Genomic DNA, 25,465 nt, shown 5'->3' on the forward strand with positions numbered 1-25,465 from the left:
TCTGGCCCAGAGTTGGGTTTGGCCAGAGTGAGTCTGGGGCATTAAAGGAAACCTGTAGGTTCCTGGTGTAGGACCTTTTTGTGTGGGGCAAGCCTGGTACAAACTATCAGGCAAATTTCCCAAGGGTACTGTTGTTTCTTGAGACAGAGTCTATGTAGAACAGACTGATTTAGAACTGTCTTTGTTCCATGGTACTTTGAATAAAGGCATGTACCACCATTCTCTATGGTGCTTGTACAACTTTAATTTAGGAACACTTCATAAGTAAATTAAGAGAGTAGTGTACAAACAGTTGTGCAGCTCTCATCCGGTTCACTTGCAGTGGTGGAGAAAGGCTGACAGTTCCTCTTGATGGCAGCTCTGACTCAAGCCTTGTGAGCAGAGGGAACACTAGCCTGGTCTTCCTATGTGTCCCACCACCTTGCACTGAGATCTGCTCTGGGGGTGGGGACAGCTTCTAAAAAGCTGTGAGTTAAAGGGCCCAGTAGTTTAGTTGCTAGGCATCCATCCACCCAGCCTCAGTGTGAAGCTAGGATGTGGCTCATCCGGCATATTGATGTAGTGACTCTTGTGATATGCCTGACTCCAAGGGTCAAGAACCTGAGGGTCTAATAAACCAGCAATGGCAGGAATATCCTCTTTTGTTGATTTTTTGAGAAAGTTTCTCTGTGTAGCCCTGGCTGTCCTGGAACTCACTTTGTAGACCAGGCTGGCCTCGAACTCAGAAATCCACCTGCCTCTGCCTCCCAAGTGCTGGGATTAAGGGCGTGCACCACCACTACCCTGCAGGAATATCTTTTTTCCCTTTTTTTATTAGGTATTTTCCTCAATTACATTTCCAATGCTATCCCAAAAGTCCCCCATACCCTCCCCCCACTCCCCTACCCACCNACTCCCACTTTTTGGCCCTGGCGTTCCCCTGNACTGGGGCATATAAAGTTTGCAAGTCCAATGGGCCTCTCTTTNCAGTGATGGCCGACTAGGCCATCTTTTGATACATATGCAGCTAGAGTCAAGAGCTCCGGGGTACTGGTTAGTACATCATGTTGTTCCAACAATAGGATTGCGGATCCCTTNAGCTCCTTGGGTACTTTCTCTAGCTCCTCCATTGGGGGCCCTGTGATCCATCCAATAGCTGACTGTGAGCATCCACTCTGTGTTTGCCAGGCCCCGGCCTAGCCTCACTAAGGATTACCTTCAGATGCAGACCTTGAAGTTAAAAGAGCAGGGTAGCTCTCAAGCATGAATCCCTGAGTAAGCCAGAATGACAAGACAGTAGAAATGATCTTCAGGATTTATTTAGATCAGAAAGCTGTTGATCTCAACAGGAGGGGAAAAGGGAAAAATAAATTAAAAAAAAAAAAAAAAAAAAAAACTATAGGAAAGTGTCCCCCAAACCTTGACCCCCCAGCACAGCACAGGGAGCTGCTTATGTCTTGCTTGTCCTTCAAAAACCAGCCAGCCAGCCAGCCAGCCAGCCCAAAGAGCTGGTGCTGACCCCCCAGGTGGGTGTGTGCTTTGATTCCAGTCTGAACTGCACTATACAAAAGGCACACAAACACATTAACGTGCATCAAAATCGACAGCCCCAAATGGCTTTCCAAAGCTGACAGCACACAGTAGAGGGTGTATGAAGCTTTGCACTGTGCACAGTGTGTGACCTTGGTCCTATGGTCCTGGTGGGAGGACGGCAGCACGTACCAAGTGGTGCTGCCTCAGTGAGGCACGCATCTCTGTACAGGCTGCTCACTTACACACTGGCTCACTTAGTGTTCCCCTTGACAAAACTGAGGCTGAGCCCGACCTCGTCCTAGAGAGGATAGTGAAAGCAGCTTGTTACAAAACTGTCGTTTCAGCTTTAGTGGTTTTATAAAAGTGTCTTCCAGTAAATCAGTGAGTCTATCGAACAGTGGGACTTCATGTAAACTGTTAGGTGCAACTGGTGGAAAGGAGCCCTGGACTGCAGATGGCCAGTCACGTGCTTAGGCCGTGAAATGCTTTGATGAGGACTGCATAGACAGAACACATTCGGAAGATGTGTGGTGCCTTCGGTGCAGAGGTGACGGGACCCGGTGGCAGGTAGAGCGTCTCAAGAGTCCACCTCATCTTTAACTTCAGTAATTCTGTCGATAGACTTGAGGATTTCAGCAACAAGGTTCAGTGTCTCTGCCCCAGACACCAGCTGCCTAAAGCAGAGAGAGACCAGGGCCATTATTTCAGCCGTGCAAAGGCAGCCAGAGACAGATCTAAAGGAGAGAGCCCAGAGATATCAACCAGGTTTGCCACACTGGATTCTGTGTGGCTGCCCTCTGGCCCATGTGCCTGTGCACAGGCCAGCCACCCTACAGTGAAGCTTAGGGAAGGCAACTGAAGATGGTAGGTTGCAAGCCAGATAAGTTCATCAGAAACTGATTCTGAATTTTGCTCTTTGCTTAGGCCAAGCTGATGGTGCAGTACTCTCAATGATGTGGGCAGCAGTCCCACTGCAAGTCCCATATCTAGTCATGAGATCTCTACCAGGGGGACTACTTTGCTTTCGTGTTTAATAGGTCAGATGAATTAACTACATCTTGACAAGTTTAACAAGCTGCAGCTTTGGTGAGTGTTTAATCACCATTATCATCACCAACTGACTAGCTCACAGTATGCTCACTGTGGCAGACTTCTCCCCTTCAGTTAGAGCTGCAACGTGCACAGGTAAAGAAGCTGGATTCAGAGGCATGGCATCATCCACACCTATTAGTGGGAAGGTTCTCTGGAACATCAAAAATAAAAACCCTAAAATGGGCATGATAATGCATACCTCAAGTTCCAGAACTTGGGAAACAGAAGCAGGAAATCTCGGAGTCTGAGGCTAACCTGGTCTACACATACTGTCAGAGAAGCCAGGGAGACTTTCTCTTAAAAATCCAAACAAAACAAAAATCCCTCAAAAAAACAAGCCAGGTGAGGGGGTGCATGCTTTTAACTCTAGCACTTGAGTGCAGAGGCAGAAGGACATGTGTGAGGTCAAGGTCAGCCTAGTGTACATAGCTCCAGGCCAGTCAGTGCTACAGAGTGAGACCCTGTCTCAAAACAAGAGACCACTCTTACTTGACTGACTATAGTATGACTGAGCCGGTCAGCACCTTTCCCTTGCTGGTCCAGCCAGACTGTCGAGCTACAGTATCTGGGAGCCAGGCCGTTCGGGGACTCACTTTATGGATGCGTGTGCACTGTTCATGACAAGGTGGAGGTTCTGCAAGGCCACATCGGTGTTCTGCTTCACTACAGAAAGGCTGGCACCCTGGCCTGACTGCAGGGCTTCATTTTCTCGCCTCAAGTTTGAGAGCTGTGCCTAGAGAGAAGGGCAAAGTTAGTGCTCCCGAGGCAATTCAGCCACACCTCTGTATCACAACAGGCACAGATCTGGACATGGGGATGAGCCTGGCCCTGGCCTATTCAAAACAGGTGCTTCTTGCCCTGTAGCCCAGGCTGGCCTTAAATGTACAACTATCCTTTCCTCAGCCTCCTGACTGCTCCGACCGCTGCGCTTGGCTCACACTATTTTCTCCCTCCCTGAACTCACATGTATGACAGCCAAACCTTTCTCTTTACTTACCTGAAGCAAATTTATTTCCTGTTTCAGCTTCAAGACATGATTTTCTGCTTTTACAGCCCGTTTCTGTGGCCCCCCAAAAAATAAATACAATGCATATCACCAAGGCTGTGTTAATACAGGACACCTACCCCAGCAGGCAGCAGTGCGCTATAACCTACCTTCCTGATTCCTCTGCCCATGGGTGCCCACCCCTGGGACCAGCATCAGGGACCACCCACCCCGAGAGAGAACCCTTTCACAGTGTCAGCGTATGCTGGCCTACCACAGTTCACACACTCAGCATGGTGAGAGCTGCCTGCTGAGCTCAGGGTCCAGCTGTGGACTCTGGCAACAGTAACAAGTGCTCTCTTGCAGCAGCAGCCCGGCCCTGCCCACTACCCCAGAGCGGAGCCCCTCCGTACGGTCATCAATTCGAGGTTCTGTTCGACTTGCTGGACTACTGACTCGAGGTCATGGAAGTCACTCTCCTCCTTGATCATCTTCTCCTCCAACTTCCGTTCGAGTGTCCTCACCCTCAGTAGAGGAAAAACTGAGGTAAGTTCTCCAGGCCACTGTCAAGAATGCTTCCAACAGCACTTTAGTCTGATTAGCTGGTGAAACCCACTAGAGCCTATGGATAGAGTAGCTGCTTCAGGCAGCCACAGGGTGCCAATGGCCTCCAGCCCAAGTAGCTTTATGCTCCCAATGGAAGGCCCAGATACCATTTTCTCAAGCTCTGCCAACCAATACAAAATCCAGCTGACTGTCTTAGAAAGACTAAAGCAGAACAAGAAAGTGTGTCTGCGGCTTTAGGTCTAGGGATGACAAGCAGCAAGGCTCCTGAGCCCTTGGAGCCAGGTTCCCTGAATGGTAGAGGAGGGTTTAAGGTGACGCCTAACTACAAGTTTACATACATTTCTGTTTGAGTTTCAGAGAAGCTCTGAACCTCATTTAGCTTTCTTCTGAGCTTAGAGTTTTCATCTTTCAGCTGTAGAAAAAAAAAATCCTCATTAGACACCCAGTATGTCTCCCTCACGAGTGGAACATACTTCTGCTCTGAAATATTCTTTTGTGGGTCTGGAGGTGGAACCTTATGCATTCAGGGCGGGGCAAGAGGTGTGAAGATGCATCCCATTTGTCCAGGAAATGTCTTTTTGAGACAGCATCTCCTGCAACCTAGTTTGCCCTTTACTTGTTCCCATGTAGCCAAGAATGGCCTTGAACTTCTGTTCCTCCCTTCACCTTCCAAGCGCTGGGATGACAGTTTCGTATTTCCATGCCCAGCTCTGGAACATAAACAGCCCAGGTCAGATGGAAACACCCTCAAGCCCTTAGTGGAGAAGATGGCCTGTGGCCACACACTTTACTTTTTCTAGGTGACTTATGGTTTTAAGGCCTTCCATCACGTGGGGCAGTCAGCAAGATGACTCTTAGCCAACACTTCCACTAGACCGTTTTTTCATGCTAGCTCTTGTCTGCCTGCCTGTGAGCTCACCGCAGTACTTCTCAGTCTGCTATACTAATTGCACAGCCAAAACCAACCCAAGGAAGAGCTCTCCATAGAGAAATTCCTTTTTCTCTCTTATTTTTCAGCATTCAGGATCTAACCCAGGACTTCCCAAGTGCTAGGAGAAAACTACCACTGAGCTATCTATATCTTTAGGCCCCTCTTCAGGGCAATTCTACATCAAGCCATTATATGACTAACTGCCTTGTCCGTGGCATTGAGCCCAGGCCACCCAGGAAGTAGATGAATGACTGCAGCTCCTCTCCACAACACAGCTCAGCTGTGTTGGGTGCCACACTGCCCTCACTTACTGCTTCATAACTTATCTGCAGCGTCCGCAGGTGTCTGTCCCCTAGGGAGTCTTCATGAGCTGTAAAGTCTGCATGAGGACTCCCAGCTGGAGACGCTGGGGAGATCCTGGAGTCAGTGTCACTCAGCGTCCATGGGGGCAAAGACTCGGGACCTGCCAGCTCTGATGCGTTGGAGAAAAAGGAAAGGTAGGTGTCACAGGGCGGCGAGTCCTGTGCGTCTCTAGAGGAATGAGTCTGATCCACAGCAGATGGCAAGTAGGTTATATTCCACCCATCATCTTCATCCTCCTCTAGGTTGCTGGCTCTTGTTGGGTCTTCAAAAAATGGCTGCTGAGATTCCAGGCCATATCCCATGAGCTGGGAGGCAGGGGAGCTGTGCTCTAGTCCCAGTGGGTGCCTTGAGGCTTCCTAAAAACAGTGGAGAGAAACACTGCAGACTGGAAGCCAATGCTCAGCCTTCTCTATGCTCCCACAAAGGCGGCCCATCTCGTCTACCAAAAGGGGCCAAGCAGCTGTTCCACCCACACACAGTCTCTCTGTCAGCAGCCATATCTGTCCTGCTTTGCTCCCCACACTCAAGTGTCTGCCTCCAAAGCTGTAAGGTACAAGAGATGTCCTTTAAGGCAACCACTGACAGCTTCCCAGATGTACCTTTGGGTAAATTCGGCTGGTGGTCGTGTCTTCTTTTGACAGGCTGAGGTTCTTGGTTTTCAAAAACTCTTTGAAGGAGAATGGATTGGCTTCTTCAAGGTCTTCAAGTTTGTCACCTGAAAAAAACGAACACCACAGAAGACTGTGAAAGGGCCCAACATCCTGTGTTACCATCACATTTCAAATGTGACTCAAAGAACACTACAGAACATGAGAGCTGCCCAAAGAGGTTAGAGAATAGGCAGGCACTCACCCTTTGGCCTCCCCGAGACAACCCTTGCCACTTTAAAAGAAACAAAAAATGCTGTGCCAAACAAAGATCAAGTCCAGGGGTCCACCCACATTCAGGTAACTGATCTACCTCGGAGTCATATGCCCAGTTCACCGGTAAAGCCTGTTGGTTGCTGAGGCTGACTTCACTCCGCCCCCCCCACCCCCCGTGCGCGCACACACATACACACACACACAAAACACACACAACACAGTGGGCTGAAGGCTACTGTAGGCGATTCAAAGCTGCTGAGATACCACAGTGCATCTCAGGAACTGCTCTATGCCATCCCTTCCTCTGACCTTTTCTCCAACTGCCCTAGTTGACCAGCCTCTACCTCCACAGCTATCAGACTCTGTTGCTCATGTGGGTCTCATAACATAACACCTACATCTTATGTCGATTTTTTCTTTTTTCTTTTTTTTTTGGGGGGGGGGTTCGAGACAGGGTTTCTCTGTATAGCCCTGGCTGTCCTGGAACTCACTCTGTAGACCAGGCTGGCCTCGAACTCAGAAATCCGCCTACCTCTGCCTCCCGAGTGCTGGGATTAAAGGCCTGCGCCACTGCGGGCTCCACTGCTCTTTTGGGCTCCAGGTATATACCCCTTAAACCCTGTCATCCTGAAAGCCCATGGCCAGACCCCTGCCAGGCACTGAGTCTGAGGAAGAGGGAAAGAAGATCCACTGAGCTACTCTACCTCCAAAGCGCGTCTCAGGGGCTCCCGAAGGACCTTGTTTAGTACATTTCCCCTTTCCATAGCCAAAACCTGCAAAAAGACATGGTCAGCTCACCGTGATCACAGCAAGCCTTATGACTGCAGCGTTTGTCCAGGGAGGTGAAGACCGCAGACGCCTGACTCCCACTGAGTCTGGGACTAGAAAGCTGTCTTCTGAGGCTGGATGCGGTAAACTACACATTCCTGCGCACTCTAAGAGCAGCTGCAGGTGGAACGCAGACCCGCTAGGTCCAGCCCCTGGCCTTGCCCAAGCCGGTGGGCTCAAGTGGCCTCCGAGCTCCACCAGGCACTACCTTCCTGCCTTGGGGCGGGCGCGCGGGCTGTGGGGAGGGCTCCCCGCGCTGCCCAGCTCCGCACTGTGGCCGGCGCCCCGACTCTCACCTGTGTCTCCTACCGAAGCCAGCACCGGGCTGGGCACATAGCACATAAACGTCGGCCGAAAGCCGAAGAGATGGGGGTGCAGGTCCCCGCCATGGGGGCGCTCACAGTCTAGCTGGGGGAGACAAGACCGGCGCTCATAGAACGCAGGAGCTGTAAGCGACAACGAGAGCGGCTTCACCGCGGGCCGCCGCCGCCCGCGCCCCCCGGCCCTGCCCCAGCCGCGCGCCGCTCACCGTCGGGAACCACAAGGCTCCGCGTCCGCGATAGTGGGGGCGCGCCCTGCCGCCGCGCGTAGCCCGACATCGCCGCGCCCTAACCCGGCCGCGGCCCCATGGCCCGCAACGCAGTCGCCGGCCCCTGCCTCATCCGGCTCGGCGGGCCGGAAGCCAGCGCCGAACGCCGCGGGGCGGGGTCGGAAGCGGAAGTGACCGCAGAAGCGCGGCGGCGCGATGGCGACGGCAGTGTGGGCGGCTGCGCGGCTGCTTCGGGGATCTGCGGTGCTGTGCGCGCGGCCCAGGTGAGCCGAGGCCTGTCTCGGTGCGAGGAAGGGAGGACTCGGGGGAGTTGGTACCGGGGGGGACTGGAAGAGAAGAATGGGCCCCTGGATCAGAGCACAGGCGCCTTGGGCCTGGAGAAGGAGCTGGGGACTGGAACCTGGTTGGGAGAGGTCGGCAGAGTCACTCGGCTAGAGCCTTTAGACCAAAGCGAAGCTCTGAGGGGCCGGGCTTGCCCAGGCCCATATGCACAGGAACTCGTTTCTCACGCAGCCTGCTGATCAGAGTGGGCAGTGAAGCCCCAAAGACCCGGGTTGAAGAGATGGTTCAGTAGTTAGGCCTACTGACTGCTTCCCCTGGGTTTGGCTACCAGCGCCCATTTGGTGGCTCACAACCATCTATAACTCCACTATCCAGGGGATCCAAAGCCCTCTTCTGACCTCCATGGACAACGGGCATGCCTGTGATGAACATACATCCGTGACATAAAATAAGACTAAATATTTTGCTGCTCTGCTGTAGGTTTGGATCTCCTGCACACAGACGGTTCAGCAGTGGTGCCACCTACCCCAACATCCCCCTCTCTTCTCCCTTGCCTGGTGTACCCAAGCCTATTTTTGCTACAGTTGATGGACAGGAAAAGTTTGAAACCAAAGTTACCACTCTGGACAATGGGCTTCGTGTGGCATCTCAAAATAAGTTTGGACAATTCTGTACCGTAGGAAGTAAGTTCTATTGGCCATTGTTTTGAAAACTTTCTGTTGATTAAATGTTTTGAATATTTGGCTTAACCTGTCCATTTTCTTTTTATTACCAGTTCTTATTAACTCAGGATCACGATATGAAGCGAAATATCTTAGTGGAATAGCTCATTTTTTGGAAAAATTGGCATTTTCGGTCAGTGTCAAATTTGTAATTTTTATAAGTTTTCAGCTTTCCTTTTTAAGAACTTGTATTAGTTAAGGATCTGAATATGAAGTTGGTGCTCACAAAAGACTTCTGACATGATTTTGTGTTTTTGAAAGCAAATGTACACTTAATGGATTTTGGGTTATTTACTTAAGCTTAATTATTTTTATAGTCCACTGCTCGATTTGACAGCAAAGATGAAATTCTGCTTACGCTGGAAAAACATGGTGGTATCTGTGACTGCCAGACCTCAAGGTATTTTATGTCCATCTGTAAATGTCCTCCTCATCCTTGGTCAGAGTCTCTTGGAGTCTCTCTAAAAATCAACGGCATGCCTGATGTTGGGGACAGAAAGCATTCCATACTAGTTTCTTCTCTGACATCCTTTGACCTTTAATTGTCCAGGCCTTTACCTGTGAAGAATGCTGAGCTAAACAGGCAGGCTGCTGCTGGCTCTCTGAAGCTGGGCATGTGTCCATGTGGAACCAGCCTTCATTTAGACCAGCTGGTTATTTGTCCAGGCCTAGGAAGCCCTGAGTGAGAGGCTTCCTCTGTGAAGAGAGGAGAACCATATGCCTCTGGTTCCAAAGTATCTTATGGAGAGCTTCACTGTGGGCAGTTGTGGCTCCTAGAAGGCCTTCACACCCAAGGAAGAGGTGTAGTGGTAGAGTCTTTGCTGGCATGAAGGGCCTCAGTGACTGAGTTGTTATCTGGTGTAAACCTTGCACCTGCTCTTGTGGCTTATCTCCTTTCAGAGACACCACCATGTATGCTGTGTCTGCTGACAGCAAAGGCTTGGACACTGTGGTGGATCTGCTGGCTGATGTGGTTCTGCACCCCCGACTGACAGGTGTGGCTCTGAGGCTGGGTGGTCAGGAGGAGCTTTGGAAGGGCTATAACTTCGTGTTAGAGCCGGGCACTCATGTGCCAATCATTGGAGAGTGCCAGTGCTGAAACACGCCTGCAGTGTTCTACACAATGTTTCATCCTTTCATATGTCTAAACGAGACCTTAAAGGGTTTACTAAAGTTCTGCTCAGAAATGTCCCTCATCCCGTGTGTAAGCATGAATGCCATGCCTACAGAAGTTTCTCTTGCCTGGTCTCCTTTATCCTCCAAGTCTTTGAGTCCTGTTAGGATGGGAGAGGGCGCAGCAGCTAGCCCTGCCAGCTGCTCTTTGCCCAGTTTCACAGCAGCCTGGCCGCATGTCTCCAGCTGAGGAATGGAGCCCTGACTCAGGTGGTGTCTGGTTCCTAAGTGTTACCACATCCACCTTGTGTCCTCACAGGTGTGTTTTGAAACAGACAGCAGGTGAAGCAGCAGAGCTTGGAGCAGGTCCAAAGGTCTGCAGAACAGAAAAAGACAAGAGGCCGGGGACCCTAATTTTCATCTGGCCTCCTCCCTTGCAGGTGCTCCAGAGCTTTTGCTAGCACGATAGCTAGCACCTGGCCAGGCCCGGCTGCTCAGGTCAGTGCTGTCTTCTTCCTTGCTGGTTCAGGCCAAACCCTTGTCTGGACTCTTGCAGATGAAGAAATTGAGATGACGAGGATGGCTGTGCAGTTTGAACTAGAGGACCTGAACATGAGACCTGACCCAGAGCCACTGCTCACCGAGATGATTCATGAAGTAAAACCTCTCCCTGCTGTTGGCCTTGCGGGTGGTTAGGGTTACAGAACAGGCTTAGCTTCCTGGGTTTTTTGTTTTGTTTTTGAGATAGTTGCTTTTGGTTCAGATTTGGTGTTGAATTCATAACCTCTCTGCCTTGGCTTCCTGTGTGCTAAGATTGTGGGCACATGCTCTCATAGCTGTATTCTTCTGAGCCTGCCATGTCTGCAGTGGTAGCTGTTCCCACTTAGGGTACCACAGTCATTACCATTCCGTCTGTGTGGCTCTTCTTGTGTTTTTCAAATCTTCTCTTTGGGGTAAACTTGCTGCTTCCAGGAACACAGACACGGAGCCAAACTGGAGATACTGCCCAGTCTTTTTGTTGCAGATGTGGTCATAGGCCATGGTGGGGACCTGATTGCTTTTCTCCCCTGGGTTTGTTCTCCTTCTGCCGGCTGCAGGCTGCTTTTAGGGAGAACACAGTGGGCCTGCACCGGTTCTGCCCTGTAGAGAACATAGCGAAGATTGATCGGGAAGTGCTGCACTCCTACCTAAAGAACTATTACACCCCTGACCGCATGGTGCTGGCTGGGGTGGGCGTGGAGCATGAGCACCTGGTAGAATGTGCCAGAAAGTTCCTCCTGGGAGCCGAGCCTGCCTGGGGAGCCCCTGGAACCGTGGACGTTGACAGATCAGTGGCACAGTACACTGGGGGGATCATCAAGGTAACTTGGCAGGAAAAGTCTCAGGACTTGTGCCATGTGTTCTCTGGGTATGTGTGTTGACGAATGTGTTTATGCTTCTCCTTAGTGTACAATCCAGCACTGTGACAGTATGAACACATCCCCTATTCAAAGCAAGAGGTGACAGGGCTGAGGTCACCTGGTGTCTGGTTGAGTGTGGCTGTTGTTGTAGTAGACGTTGGCTGGCTTTATTGACATGTGTCTGGTTGTTTGCAGGTGGAGAGAGACATGTCAAATGTCAGTCTTGGCCCAACCCCAATTCCAGAGCTCACACACATCATGGTGGGACTGGAGAGCTGTTCCTTCCTGGTGGGTCCAGGTATAGGTCGGGTGCACCAGTGGGATCAAGCAACTATAGCCAACTGACACTAACTGGTGTGGCTCTGCATTCCATAGGAGGACGACTTCATCCCCTTTGCTGTGCTGAATATGATGATGGGAGGAGGGGGCTCCTTCTCAGCCGGAGGGCCTGGCAAAGGCATGTTCTCCAGGCTCTACCTCAATGTGCTCAATCGGTGGGTACTAGGCTGCTGAGAGCATTGACTATGCTGACACCTTCCAGGTTTCCTGTCACCTTCACTGGACACCATATGTCTCCCCCTCACAGGCACCACTGGATGTACAATGCTACCTCCTACCACCATAGCTATGAAGATACAGGCCTCCTGTGCATTCATGCCAGCGCAGACCCAAGACAAGTGAGGACAGCACCCCTGTCTGTCTTGCCCACTTCAGTGTACACTCCTCAGTAGTACCGGAGTTCTGGGTGGGGAGCAGGGGTGTGCTTAAGGGGTCAGCAGGCCAGGGCTGCAGCTCACACCCTCATCTCATGTTCTTTTGTAGGTTCGAGAAATGGTAGAAATCATCACAAAGGAGTTTATCTTGATGGGCAGGACGGTGGATTTGGTAAGGCCTGGAGCATCCTGTGCACCTGATCTAGCAAGTCACTGGGCTGAAGGAGCCACAGGCTGAGCCTCCCTAGTGGCCTCCCCGAGGGCAGTGTCCCTCTCTGAGTTGTTCCTACAGAATGGCCATGCGCTAAAGCATCATTGTACAAGACAGACAATAATGCAGGGGTTTTTCCTAGGCCTTTCTTGGCTCCATTTTATGTTGGAACCCAAGTTTGTGTTGACTTTTTTTTTGGAAATGAAGTTTCTATGTGTAGGGCTGTCTGTCCTGGAACTTGCTCTGTAGACCAGGCTGGTCTTGAACTCAGAGCCACCTGATTGGCTTCCCAACTACTAGGATTAAAGGTGTACACTACCACTGCCTGGCTGTCTTTTAGTTAATATTTGGAAATGTTGTTACTTCCTGGGCCAGAGCTTATAAAAGCAAGGTGGCGAGCCGGGCGTGGTGGCGCACGCCTTTAATCCCAGCACTCGGGAGGCAGAGGCAGGTGGATTTCTTGAGTTCGAGGCCAGCCTGGTCTACAAAGTGAGTTCCAGGACAGCCAGGGCTATACAGAGAAACCCTGCCTCGAAAAACCTAAAAAAAAAAAAAAAAAAAAAAAAAAAGCAAGGTGGCTTGCTCGGGCATGCATTTTTGTCTTTCGGCATAGTGCAAGTTTTCTTCAGTGGTCAGATACCACATCCTGGCTTTTTAAGGAGGAAAAGGCAACATTATTGAAAAAAGAAAAATCTGCTTAAAAATGAAAATTACTGCAAAGCAAAGCAATTAATGCATGTCTCTGACCTCAGCTCTCAGGATGGAGAGGTAGGAGGTGATGAGTTCAAGGCCAGCCTAAAGTAATGTGTAATAAGACTGTCTAAAACAAACCAGGGTCTGGGTCTGGGAGTATGGCTCCGTGGTAAAAGTGTGCTCAAGACCCTGGGGTCCACCCCCAGCACAGCCAAAATTAATGCTCTATATTTCCACTAATATCTTGATAAAATACTTTCCACTAAAGTCAGATCTGTTGAGATAAATGTACAGTATTAAGTGTCTGCCTGAAATCGCATAAGTCTTAAATAACTTGTGTTGAGACAAAGACTCATGAGATAGCCAAGCTGGCCTCAAGCTTACAGTTCTCTTGCCCTGCCTCCTCCTGAGAGCTTGTGTATAGGCGAGCGCCTGCACAACCAGCTTGCTCTGTCCCTTGTGGTCCTGATTCTTTGGTGCCACATTTGAAGTTCACACCTGGCCAGAGGCTCAACTGTTGATTCTGCTGCCTCCTTGGTAGCACCAGGTGATAGTAGGCTGGGTCCTATGTTTAGGACACTGACCACCAGAATCTTTGCTTCATCAACAACTTCGGGTTTCCCATGCAGCCAGGTGTGGCTTCCTGATGCATGTTGCTCTCCTGTGATTCAGACAAGCAGCAGAGATTGGACATGTGTTCCTGTCCCGGTGTGATGAAGGCTTTTCCAATGTAGTTCCTCCCATGCTCGGAGTGTGCCAGACTGGAAACCAGACTGGGACAGCCCCTCCACTCTACTCATCTTTGGGCACATGGAGCTTTCTTTCTTTTTTTTTTTTTTTTAAGATTTATTTTATTTATTATATGTAAGTACACTAGCTGTCCTCAGACACCAGTAGAGGGAATCAGGTCTTGTTACAGATGGTTGTGAGCCACCATGTGGTTGCTGGGATTTGAACTCAAGACCTCCAGAAGAGCAGTCAGTGCTCTTAACCACTGAGCCATCTCTCCAGCCCCCACATGGAGGTTTCTTTTTTTTTTTTTTTTGGTTTTTAGAGACAGGGTTTCTCTTTATAGCTCTGGCTGTCCTGGAGCTCACTTTGTAGACCAGGCTGGCCTCGAACTCAGAAATCCGCCTGCCTCTGCCTCCCGAGTGCTGGGATTAAAGGCGTGCGCCACCACGCCCGGCTACACATGGAGGTTTCTTTACTGAGACATATTTGGGTCAGCCCCTCTTGAGCCAGCTGTCGAGGTGACTTGTGGTGTTTGGTCCTCAGGTAGAGCTAGAGCGGGCCAAGACACAGCTGATGTCCATGCTCATGATGAACCTGGAGTCCAGGCCTGTGATTTTTGAGGATGTGGGGAGGCAGGTGTTGGCTACACATTCAAGAAAGCTGCCCCACGAGCTATGTACACTCATTCGTGAGTATGCCCAAAAGCTTGGCTTGGGATCACTTGAGACTGCCCTGATGCAGACAGACAGATGGGTCTCCTGTTGTCTGCCATACCACAAGCCCCGGCTTCCCCAAAGTCCTTTGCAAGCTCCATCCTGTACTAATAATTAGGCTACTCAGCCTTGGGAAGGAGGCATCTGGTCACTGGGGTGGGATAATGTAACTTGTTACAGGTTCTGTCCTGTGGCTCTAGCAGTGTGTCTTGTGGTTTGTGTTTCATCTTTGGGAATTGGGTGTGAGGCTTGGAACAGAACTGTAGGTAGGAGCAGCTTGGGTACTATCACCTGCTCTCTGAAGACAACTCAGTCCACCTGCCTGGGCTTGGGAATCCTGGTGGTCTGGGACAGGTGATTGCCCTGCCCTCATGAGAAGCCTCATCTCTAGAAAATGCCTCATTGGGGTTCTAGAGGATGGATTGCTGGGATCCCTTCTGAAGGCTATGCTTGCTGGGGGTGGGGGGTGCGTCCGTCTGTCTGTCTGCAATACTGAGAGGATTCTAGATTTTTTTCTTCAGACTGGAAAATAAAGTGAACTTATGACAACCCACTCTGTCTAAACATGAGCCTCCCGATGGGTTGCTATGCCCTCCAGTGTTGGGTTGCTTTTAAGTCTCATAGACTGGCCTTAAACTCTAGACCTTTCTGTTTAACTGTGAGTGTACATTACCCTGCTTGGCTGCCCTCGTGTTTGAAAATATTTGCTGCTACTGTTGCTTAGGGGATTTGAGACAGGGTCTACTGTAGTCCAGGCTGGTGTTGATCCTGAGCCTCGAGCCTCCTGCTTCTACTTCCCCAGTGCTTGGAGTACGGGCATACACTACTCATCTTGAAAATAATTTTAAGCCACTGTAGTTCCCCACCTAATGTAAACTTACTTTCCCCTTTGACATACCTTGGTCAGTCCCTCAGCAGCCCTTACCCATGCCCCCCAGTGGTGGGAATGATGCAGATCAGGGCTCCTTGGCCTGAGTGCACAGTTTGAGATGGAGTTGGAAACTCCACTCTTGCCCTCACTGTCTTTTACTCTCTGTTGTAGGCAACGTGAAGCCAGAAGATATCAAGAGGGTTGCTTCCAAGATGCTCCGTGGCAAGCCTGCTGTGGCTGCCCTGGGTGATTTGACTGACCTACCCACCTATGAGCACATCCAGGCAGCGTTGTCCAGCAGAGATGGGCACCTGCCCAGATCATACCGGCTGTTCCGGTAGAGTCCCTTAGAGCTGGCTGTAGAGTGTTTGTGTGCGTGTTACTGTTGGTATAGACACAGCAGGCTAGCTAGCTGTGTGAACAGTGCCAACAGTGAAACTCTGGAAATTTGAATGAAAGTGACTGTTGCCACTGCACCTTTGTGTCTTTCAAACACAAGTGGCTTATTTTTCATCTAACAAGTATTTTTCCTGAGTATCTGCCAAAGCAGGTACCGTCTGGCCACTAGATGTTTCTGGAGCAAGGAAGGCTGGGAAAGATTAGAAAGTCTTGGGGCTCTAGGGAGACAGAGCACCACACTCTGAGAGCACACAGGGCCTACCCATTGGTAGAGCCACTGGCATACATCATACTCACTTTTCCCCCTTCAAATAGGATCTCACAGTAAAACCCTGACTGGCTTGAGACTCGATATAAGATATACTCATCTCAAACTCAGAGACCCTCCTGCCTCTGCTTCCCAGGTGCTAAAATTATAGGCAAGTGCTATCACACCCAGCCTCATTTCTGAAAGCTTAAGTTCTTTAACAAGCCTGCAGGTATTTCACAATCTTCTCCTTCGTTTTTTGAGATAGAATACTAATTAGCCCTGGCTGGCCTCACAGTGAGCTTGTCTTTGCCTCAATTACTGGTCTTTCTAGTAAGAGTCACCATGCCAGTTGTATCTAACAATTATTTACAAGCCCAGTTTTAATTTCCCACTTCATCTGCACTAGTTTAAGTGTTAACTTTTCCAACTGAAAGCCCTCTAAATGTAAAGGCTATATAAATGTAAATCGCTATGGCTGCGCTTTGCCCCCGACCCCCAAGACTTTATGATCTTGATCTTGGGCCAAACTGGGAAGTTCCAGGATTACCTCAGTCTTTTCTAAGGTGCCAGAGAATGTCCACAAAGAAGCACCAAACTGCTGGGCAGTGGTAGCACACGCCTTTAATCCCAGCATTCAGGAGGCAGAAGCAGGTGGTTCTCCGAGTTCGAGGCCAGCCTGGTCTACAGAGAGTTCCAGGACAGCCAGAGCTACAGCGAAACCTGTCTGGAACTCTTACCACATCAAACCTTATTCAAGCCAGGAATAGTTGAGGCAGGATTATGAAGTCCAGGGCAGCCTGTCTGGGAGAGAAAAGGCTGTCTTCCCAGTAGAATTTGCAGTTCACAGTGGTTTATTGAAGCAGGTGACTTTCCATATTGGAGAAGCTGATGCTGTTGAGTTTCATCTCATTTGTTGGCTTATTATGGTTCACTGGAGTCCCAAGTCGTCACTTTTTCCAGCTATTGCTGCTTCTGGCTGTGAGCAGGGACAGCACCTAGCAGAAAGACCTGGGATGGGACTGAGTAGCAGATGACAGCTGAGACCAAATGTTTGGCCTTTGACTTCTATGTCCTTTTAAAACCCTGGGGTGTCCTGAGGCCCCAAGATGCATGCAGACTTCTTCCAAGGTTCACTCTTTGGCCAGAAAGAGTTTACAATTGAATATATCCTTATTTATTTAAAAATATAAATATGGAAAAATAAATGATTTAGAAGACTAGAGTGGATGGCCCTAGGTGTCTGTACATTCAAGGCTATGTCTCTGAAGGGATGGGGTAAGATTGAGAGCAATGATGGTCCTAAGCTTTCTTCAAGGAGTGAAACCCAGCAAGGTGCTGTCTGGTAACAATTTCTCATGCCTTTCTGGGACTAGCAGCACAAAAGCAAATGGTCTGAAGCTCCTAAAAACTGTGAGTTTAATATAGCTGGGCGTGGCCTGTAGAGTGGAGAGGTCCCTACTCAACTGGGGGTTGGAAGCCTGGGACCAGGATGTAGAACCTCAAAGCCTGTCAAAATGTCTGGAGGGAATATTCCAGAATTGTAGTCCTGGAAGGTTCTAGGCATTGAGCATCTAAGATACCAGAGGTTGCCTGATCCTCCCCTGGAGGAAAGGAGCTGCTAGGAAAATACAGATGGAGACCCTGGGCTCTAGCATGAGAACAGGAATAAATAAAAGGAGTTTGAAGAGACAGCAGTGCTCAAGGGCAAGAAGTCCAGACTACTCCTGAGGGCGAAACTGCTGCTTGGTGTCCACATGCCCTGCCATGTGCCTGTGGGAACATGATATAAATGTCCTGAGGGCTGGGTCTGTGGGGAAAGCGGGGAGCCCCTCGCCATGGTTGACTAGAATCCCAGCATTACAGGAGCAGCAGAGAACAAGCCCATCCTTTGCAGTGACCTTGGTCCCCCAGCTGCTGTGGCCAGTCCTGGTCTGGAATCTCAAGACACAGTGCAGACAGCACTGGAGCTCTGACTCTTCAGTGCTTCTTGTCTCTGAATCTCCTTTGAAATCCGTCTTTTAATTCCTATCAAGTACAATTCTCGGTCAAACTTGCCGGCAGCTAATGGGATGCTGTAAAAAAAAAAAAAGACCTTTAATAAGAGCTGGCCTTGCCAGGTGTGGTGGCGCATGCCTTTAATCCCAGCACTCAGGAGACAGAGGCAGGCGATTTTTGAGTTCGAGGCCAGCCTGGTCTACAGAGTGAGTTCCAGGACAGCCAGGGCTACACAGAGAAACCCTGTCTTGAAACACCCCCCCACCCCAAAAAAAAGAGCTGGCCTCAACTTCACTCAGCTGCACACCTGCTGAGCCCCATAGAAAATGGGCCACTGTCCAGAGGTTAGGGTTCTTCATCCCAGCTAGGTTGCTCTAGCCCCTGTAGTTCCCCACTGGGTATGGAAGTGCCAAAAGAAGGTGATGCTGATGCCTCCAGGAGCTTGCTCAACCCTAGAGAACCAGGTCACAGAACAAGCCGTTTCTTCATGCAACCACAAAGGTTAGTAACCTGGGAATTATACCCTAAGAACTGCTAGGACTGAGGCTCAGATGGAAGCAAATTCATAATAGCCTAGGGGCTGCATGAAACATTAGGCCTCACCCAAGCCTGCCATCCATCCCCGAAAAGTTACCCTATCCAAGAACTGGCAGAGCTTACTTGTCTCGTCCTGGCCTCACTTTCACCTGGAACAAGCCATACACAGGGCGGTGGTCTGAAGTCTTGATCCCAGGACAAGAGGAATACTTCATGGGACAGATGTCACCCTTGTGACGGCTTTTGTATAGGACTCGGTCCTTCGGAAGAGATGGTGAAACAGAGACTGTGTCATTCTGCTGTAGGTGTCCTGTGCAGCGTGGTGTAGGCTGCGGCCCTGGCCTAGCTGTTTCAGTTAGGGAGCCCTCCCTACTGAACATGAAAATTGTTAGGCATTTAAAGTCCTATGTGGATGCCATCTGTTCCTTTCCAGCCCTCTGAGAACAAGGAGCTGCTGGGCTCTCATGAGTGTTCAAGGATCCCTCAGGTGCCACTCAATACCAAAGAGTCGGTCTGGTGGAAAAGCCAGGTGAGCCTGCAGGTGCTTCCCACTTGTTCTTACCTAGTGCCAGGCAGATGGACTCCGGAGTGAATCTAACCATGGCTAGTAATGCATTCAGAGCACTATCCTCCACCCCCGGTAGCATGCAGTCACTGGCCTCAGGGCTGAGATGTTCTAGGCTGGCTGCTGTGTGCTGAGTGTCAGTCCTACATGCTTGACATGAGCTGTGGTTGGCAGGAGTCCTGAGGCCAGGCTGTAGTTACATACTCACTGTGTAGGAGGGTGTCCTTTGCTTGGAGGTGCTGTCGTAGGTGTCCTTCCCAATGTCAAACTTGTAGGATGGAAGAAAGTGAATCTCTGCCTCCTCAAAGCCCCTGAAGATGGACCCTGCAACACAGGAGAGTCAGGGAGGGCCGGCCATGCCTGAGGTGCTGCTCCCCAGGCCACTCACCTTTCTTCATCTCCCGGGTGAGCTGGTCGTGCTGCAGGAGTGCCAGCACATCCACCTCGGGTTTCTGCTTCAGGAAGGCCTCCACAGCCACTCGTCCACCACTCAGGCGGAAGTTGAAGTCCCCAAACCAGAAGACCTCATCAAACCGGGTAGTGACATCCCCTGGGCACATGGTAGAAGAATACATTGGTGCTGGCCTCCCCTCATCTGCTGTAATTTGCAGACAAATGGATGGGCTCTAGGACAGGATAGGGCCTCCCTTGTTTGGGTCCCCTTCCAGACAGAATCACAGCTGGGTAGCAGCTCCCCCCAGGAGACAGTGATAGGAGCAGCCAAGGTCAACAACTGCAGAGGATGGGAGGCTCTCTGCAGGTGCAAAGGCCAACTCTGATGCACAGAGCAGGTCTAGCCAACTCTCGGCTTCTCACAGCTCAGTGAGGGCCAGGAAGTGGTTGGCACGGAGGACTTGAGGACAAGCCAAGCCACTGGACCTTGTGAGCTCCCATCTGCCCTGCTGCAAACCCAGTGGCTATTTCAGTCATGAGGACTCCATGAATCTCCTAAGCCCTCCAACAGTCACATTGTTGGAGAGTGTCTTGTGCAGCTGTAGCCCTCACCTGCACTAGAGCGGTAGGGATTTGTGTCTGGCACATTCCGGGGCAGGGCTAGGGCTTGGATGGTTCTGCTGTAGTCCAGCAGCCGCTCTGCTACCTTCCCATCTCCAGCTATGGGACAAAAACAGAATAGACACTTGAGCTGCCCCATACCCTGACTGTCCCCAAATACTCCCCAGTTGTCTGTTGTGGGGCTCTGCCTCAGAGGGCTGTGGTTGACAACAGTGAATGTTCTGCGTATCAGACTCTACCCACCACTACTAGCGCAGAGCAACTGGCACCCCACCTGGACAGAGACTCACAAACCAGTTTCAGGACTATACAAGGCTTGCAAACACTTACAGGTGAAGTGAGATGTGATGAAGAGGAAAGAGGTGCCAAAAAAGGTGAAGCTGACGCCCAGGGCCCCCTTGGTCTTGATCTGAGACACGATGCGTGTAGTTACTGTGGAGTACTCGACCTCTGCAGGGCAAGGAACGGGTTCAGGGCCTGCACAGACACAGCTACACTAGTGTACTTGTGTGTGTCCTCAGACATAGGAACCTCAAAGGTTGGATCCCAAGCACAAAGTGCACATTTGCCAGAGAGGATGCAGGTTGCTGTGAGGGGACCCATATGTGGACAGGGTCCATATGTTATTAAAGCCTGTATATGCAGACACCTAGAGCCCTGGCAAGGGCCAGCAAGATGCTAAGCCTTAAGACAAGACCACAGTTGATCCTAGGACCCATACGGTGGAAGGAGAACTGACTTGCAGGTTGTCCTCTAACCTCCACATGTGCTCTGTGGTACAGGCACATGTCACAGACACAGAGACGGAGAGAGGAGGTGGGGGGAGAAGCCCCATGGTATTGCCTACCTGAGCAGAACCAGATGAGGTCCCTACGGATAAACAGGGACATGTACAGGACGCCATGTGCTGCTGATGACAGCAGTACATACTGTGGGCCCAGTGTCTCCTGCAGGCGTGTCTCCCACTCCCGCCTGTGGGGAAGGAGGCAGGTTAGATGGGGCCTTTCAGCTCCACCCTCTCCTGTGTTGCCCAGAGAACCCCTGGAAGCATTCTGAGGGGACACCACAACTGTGCCTCATCTTGTACTGAGAACGACCAGGTTAATGGCATCTTCATGCACCGTGAGAGCCTTCAGGTTGCTTCAGGCATGTGCAGTTCTCCAGTCCCACCTAGACTCATGTGAGTTATCAGAGAGCTATGGGCTAGCAGGGGTGGGCCCCACCTCTGACAGGCTCCTTTCCCCAGAGGTCTCCTGTGTTCTCCTCACAGGCCAGCAAACCCCATAAACTACAGTGAGGAGCACACAGCTGTGGAACCACTTTCCAGGGAAATCCGTCAGGGTGCCACCGGATATGTAACCAGACAGAGGCAGGCCAGAGCCTCTTAGCTGCCTCTGTGCTCCCTTGGACAACTGCTGACTTTTATGCTCATTTTAGTGAGGCATGGAGGTCCCTCATCTGGCCCACATTGCTTCAGTTTCACAAGGGTCTCAGGTCCCAGTGCACTGTCCATACAGGACTCTGGAGGTTCCAATCAATAGTGGAGGCTGAGTGGAGCCTCACCTGTCAGAGCAGCCCTCCTGAATTCCAATGACATACAGGTCCTGAGTGTAGTCAGCCTCGGTGGGGAGCAGAAACTCATCCAGGCTTGCTGGGAGCTCCTGTGGTGAAGACCACAAAACAGTCAAGACTCCTGGTTCCCTCAGGTTGGGAGCAGAGGTTCAAGAGCAACTGCACAGTCACCTGGAAATGGTCCCAGAAATAGCTTCTTTTCAAAGAGAAGTGTACACAGCTGTAGGTTTGGTCTTCCAGGGACCTTGACATGTCAGATACTTCAGTCTCCCTCTTGGAGCACAACCGCTCAGTTGCCACTTCCCAGCGGGCGCCCCTTCTTACCGGGCGGGCGCTTCAGTCTGTGCTGGCTGCCTGGGGGGTATGCCCATCCTCCCAGTGCAAGCCCAACCCCGATCCCTCACGGAGACTCACAGAGCCACTGTGCTGTGACAGTCAGGACATGGAGTCCAGCTGCCTCTGCCTTACCTCACTGTGACCCCTCTCACCTTCTGGCCCTGCATGTTCCAGGTAGCCACGAAGAGAGCCATGTTTCGGTCTGGGAAGTACCTGGCCAGCTCTTCTGCTCCTAGCAGGGCCCCACTGGCCAGAAGACTTCCCTCCAGATAGCTCCTACAAAAAAAAAAAGGCAAGTGAGCAGCCAGCTTCAATGATGCCAGAGTGACCCAGGAGTTCCTTCACTCAGGACAGGTACCTTTGGGGCCACACTCTCCAATGGTATCAGTTCTATAAGCCACAGGGCCTTTGTAAGCCATTTGGGCCTGAGGACAATCCTGTCCATACCAGCCATCAGTATTGCCCCTAGAGTTGAGATTTCCGTAGCCAGAGTACAGTACCACTTCATGGCAACACAGATGGCCCCCATCTCCCTCTGAATTCAGTCTGTCTCCAGATCTCAATGGAATGAGGCCACATCTGTCAAGGTGAAACACAGTCCTAAGTGTGATGAATCTGACCTACCCAGGACACATGTGTGCACCATGTGCTATAGGGGCTGCCCAACCAGCCTGCACAGAGATACTGAACATATACAGCCCTGTGGGTGACTATGTCTCTACCCTATCACTCAGCTCCATCACCACAGTATAGAAACACCAAAGTTCCAGGGAGAAATGATGGGTATGGTTGTTTGCCCAGAGAGCAATGCATTCTGGGGCAATGGAATCTGAACCTCAGGGCTAGAGAGATGGCTCAGCAATGAAAAGCACAGGCTACTTTTCCAGAGGACCTGGGCTCAACTCCCAGCACCCATATAGCAGCTCATAACTGTCTATGAAATATCAACAAATAAATCATCAAGAATTCCAAATCTCACATACTTTTCCATATACTGAGAAATACTAGATTTGTTTTCATTATTCTCCAGGCCTTTAAGAAATGGAAGTCCTAGAGCTGGAGAGATGGTTTAGACGTTGAAATCACTAGCTGCTCTTCCAGGACACAAGTTTGATTCCTAGTGTCTCAGATGGTGCCTCAAAATATCCCTAACTCCAGTTCCAGGAGATTTTGTTTTTATTTTATGTGTATGAGAGTTTTTGCCTGAATGTATGAGCATCACGTGTGTGCCTGGTACCTGTGGAGTCCAGAAGAGAACGTTAGATCCCATGAAACACTCACATATGCATAAAATGAATCTAAAGAAAGAAATTTAAGGTCCCTGTGAGCTTGTTGCATGTACACTCAGGCCATTGTCCCACTGGCTTCCTCTCAACGCTTCTGTGAAGCCACTCCTCCAAATGCCATTTCGGTGGAAGACTTCAGGCTCCCTGTTCTGGATCCTTGTCACTGTACTGTCCTCTGCACTTTCTCACAGGGCAGCGCTCTGCTTGGTCCACTGCCTTGTTCACCACTTGCTGCTGAAGCCTCTCTTTTCACCACCCACATGCCCTGGCTCTGCCTCAGGGTTAAGGCAGCTGTAACTGACCGAGGGAAGCCTAAGCTCACTATTTGTCACCTTCCTGCCAGCATTTCTGTCCCTGCCTGCAACAGCACTACCTGCCCCGTCCCGAGCTCACAGCTGATTCAGCAGGGCATCCTTTTCATCCCCACCTGCAGCGCCATGGGAGCCACCTATCTTCCAGAACCCCCGGCACCCTCTCCTGTTTCTTCCAAGGTAATTTCCCCCTAGTCCTCATGCCCACCCAACAACCAGTTCTACTTGACCAGAATGTGCCACACTACAAAGCAGGGTCTGAGACACAATGGAGCTGCCCTGTGGTGACAGAGGAGAGCTGGAATATGGGGACAATCCAGTGCAGGACCCTCCTCCCTCCCATCAGCCATCATTCCGTACCCCATCTCCACCTGCCGTTTACCAGGACTCAGGAAGGGACAGAGACACACAGCATCACTCTAACACCAGCTGAAAGGAACCCTGAATGCTTTTCACGTCTCTGACCTAATTAAAAACAAAAACCAGGGCTGGAGAGATGGCTCAGTGGGTAAGAGCACTGACTGCTCTTCTGAAGGTCCTGAGTTCAAATCCCAGCAATCACATGGTGTCTCACAACCATCCGTAATGAGATATGACGCCCTCTTCTGGTGCATCTGAAGATAGCTACAGTGTACTTAGATATAATAATAAAATAAATCTTTTTAAAAAACAAACAAACAAACAAACAAAAAACCGACTTATTTTATTAATGTAAGTGTTTTGCCTGACCCCTAGAACTGGAGTTACGATCGTGAGCCACCATGTGGTTGCTAGGAACCAAAGTCAGGTGCTCTGTAAACAGCCAGGGCTCTCAACTGCTGACCCATACACCCCTCACTCCTATTTTTGGTGATGCTAGATATTTTGGTAGAACCCAGGGCTTCATACATGCTAAGCCAAGCCCTCTACCACTGAACTATATCCTGTCTTTTCTTTTTTCTTCTCTTCTCTTCTCTTCTCTTCTCTTCTCTTCTCTTCTCTTCTCTTCTCTTCTCTTCTCTTCTCTTCTCTTCTCTTTTTTGAGACAAGGCCTTGCTGTGTCCAGGCTGATCTTCAACCTTCAACTGAAGATCTTCTGTTCTGTCTCTTGGTAGCTGGGTGAAGGTATGTGCCACACTGCTTACCCTATCCTTCCTTACTGTTTTTGGCCAAATCTGTTAAGAATGCATGAACAAAACAATGTTCCTCAAGTCTCTAAGAACAACAGCCAATTGGAGCCAGAACGCATGCTCCTGAACTTCATGGGGCAGAATGTCCTGAGGGTGCAGCTCTATAAGCCCTCAGGAGGGCCTGGTCTGCCTTAGGGAGGGACCTTCTTGACCTCACCTCCAAGCCAATGAGTGAAAGTCACTAATATACTAGTTGGGTCCACACACTAACCTGGTAGAGCAAAATCCTGAGTTATATCATTTAGGAAGGAGCCATTGAGCACAGGGGAGACAGACTAGTCCTTCAGACACCAGCCCAAAGCCCCACACCCTTCCTCGTAAGCTGTCCCTGCTTCCTCCAAACTAGGGAGTCACCCAATTTGTCCAGATGGCTACAGGACATGACTGGACAGCAGCGGGGTAAAAGCTCATTCCTGTGCCCAGCCTTAGGGAGCACAGCTTCCCAATCCATTGAGGGGAGGACGCTCCAGACCTTCTGAGTAAAGGGAGCATGGAAGCCTTTAATCCCAGGAAGCAGATATCTGTGAGTTCCAGGCCAGCCTAGTCTACACGGCAAGTTACAGGCTAGCCAAGGCTACATAGTGAGACCTCGTCACAAGAAAGGAAAAAAAAAAATGGAGGGTTTGGCTGATAAGATGATTCAGCCATCCCACATGGTATGAAAGGACCAACTCCCATATACTGTCCTGATTTATATATACATGCTCACTATGCATTCCCATGAGCATGTGCATGCATACACACATAAAAAATGCAATTGAGCCGGGCGTGGTGGCACACGCCTTTAATCCCAGCACTCCGGAGGCAGAGGCAGGCGGATTTCTGAGTTCGAGGCCAGCCTGGTCTACAAAGTGAGTGCCAGGACAGCCAGGGCTATACAGAGAAACCCT

At 50.4% G+C, this 25,465-nt stretch overlaps 3 protein-coding genes across 8 annotated transcripts in view; 1 reads left to right on the top strand and 2 right to left on the bottom strand.

Annotated features, from left to right (window-relative positions):
- Positions 1-1,282: 1,282 nt before the first annotated feature.
- Entr1 (endosome associated trafficking regulator 1) lies at positions 1,283-7,838 on the bottom strand. 5 transcript variants are annotated; one of them, XM_021156214.2, is made up of 10 exons: positions 7,671-7,838; positions 7,438-7,587; positions 7,018-7,086; positions 6,050-6,165; positions 5,399-5,806; positions 4,495-4,568; positions 4,003-4,114; positions 3,602-3,664; positions 3,198-3,337; positions 1,283-2,186 (listed from the first exon to the last, which is right to left on the bottom strand). In XM_021156214.2, exons 1-10 carry the CDS (start codon positions 7,738-7,740, stop codon positions 2,090-2,092), a joined length of 1,299 nt encoding a protein of 432 aa, XP_021011873.1. In that variant the 5' UTR covers positions 7,741-7,838; the 3' UTR covers positions 1,283-2,089. The 5 variants fall into 5 exon arrangements, with proteins under 5 accessions (XP_021011873.1, XP_021011875.1, XP_021011874.1 ...); XM_021156216.2 differs by lacking the exon at positions 7,438-7,587; XM_021156215.2 differs by lacking the exon at positions 7,018-7,086 and having other exon boundaries at positions 7,671-7,824.
- Positions 7,839-7,869: 31 nt separating this feature from the next.
- Positions 7,870-16,085, top strand: Pmpca (peptidase, mitochondrial processing alpha subunit). The gene is made up of 13 exons (XM_021182332.1): positions 7,870-7,954; positions 8,454-8,656; positions 8,749-8,828; positions 9,013-9,095; positions 9,596-9,690; positions 10,365-10,465; positions 10,906-11,169; positions 11,404-11,496; positions 11,584-11,702; positions 11,795-11,885; positions 12,031-12,093; positions 14,101-14,245; positions 15,313-16,085. Exons 1-13 carry the CDS (start codon positions 7,887-7,889, stop codon positions 15,480-15,482), a joined length of 1,575 nt encoding a protein of 524 aa, XP_021037991.1. The 5' UTR covers positions 7,870-7,886; the 3' UTR covers positions 15,483-16,085.
- A 538-nt stretch (positions 16,086-16,623) lies between these two features.
- Positions 16,624-25,465, bottom strand: part of Inpp5e (inositol polyphosphate-5-phosphatase E) — a 12,443-nt gene continuing 3,601 nt past the window's right edge. For both annotated transcript variants that reach the window (XM_021182311.2, XM_029473827.1), the window contains exons 3-11: positions 21,962-22,085; positions 21,465-21,562; positions 20,749-20,873; positions 20,232-20,351; positions 19,893-20,000; positions 19,276-19,437; positions 19,096-19,211; positions 18,446-18,582; positions 16,624-17,862 (exon numbers count right to left, since the gene is read on the bottom strand). In XM_021182311.2, the coding sequence (XP_021037970.1) occupies positions 17,730-17,862; positions 18,446-18,582; positions 19,096-19,211; positions 19,276-19,437; positions 19,893-20,000; positions 20,232-20,351; positions 20,749-20,873; positions 21,465-21,562; positions 21,962-22,085 (1,123 nt within the window). In that variant the 3' untranslated portion in view covers positions 16,624-17,729. The remainder of the gene's footprint in view (positions 17,863-18,445; positions 18,583-19,095; positions 19,212-19,275; positions 19,438-19,892; positions 20,001-20,231; positions 20,352-20,748; positions 20,874-21,464; positions 21,563-21,961; positions 22,086-25,465) is intronic.

Source organism: Mus caroli, chromosome 2 (genome assembly GCF_900094665.2).
Source record: "Mus caroli chromosome 2, CAROLI_EIJ_v1.1, whole genome shotgun sequence".
Taxonomy (NCBI): domain Eukaryota; kingdom Metazoa; phylum Chordata; class Mammalia; order Rodentia; family Muridae; genus Mus; species Mus caroli.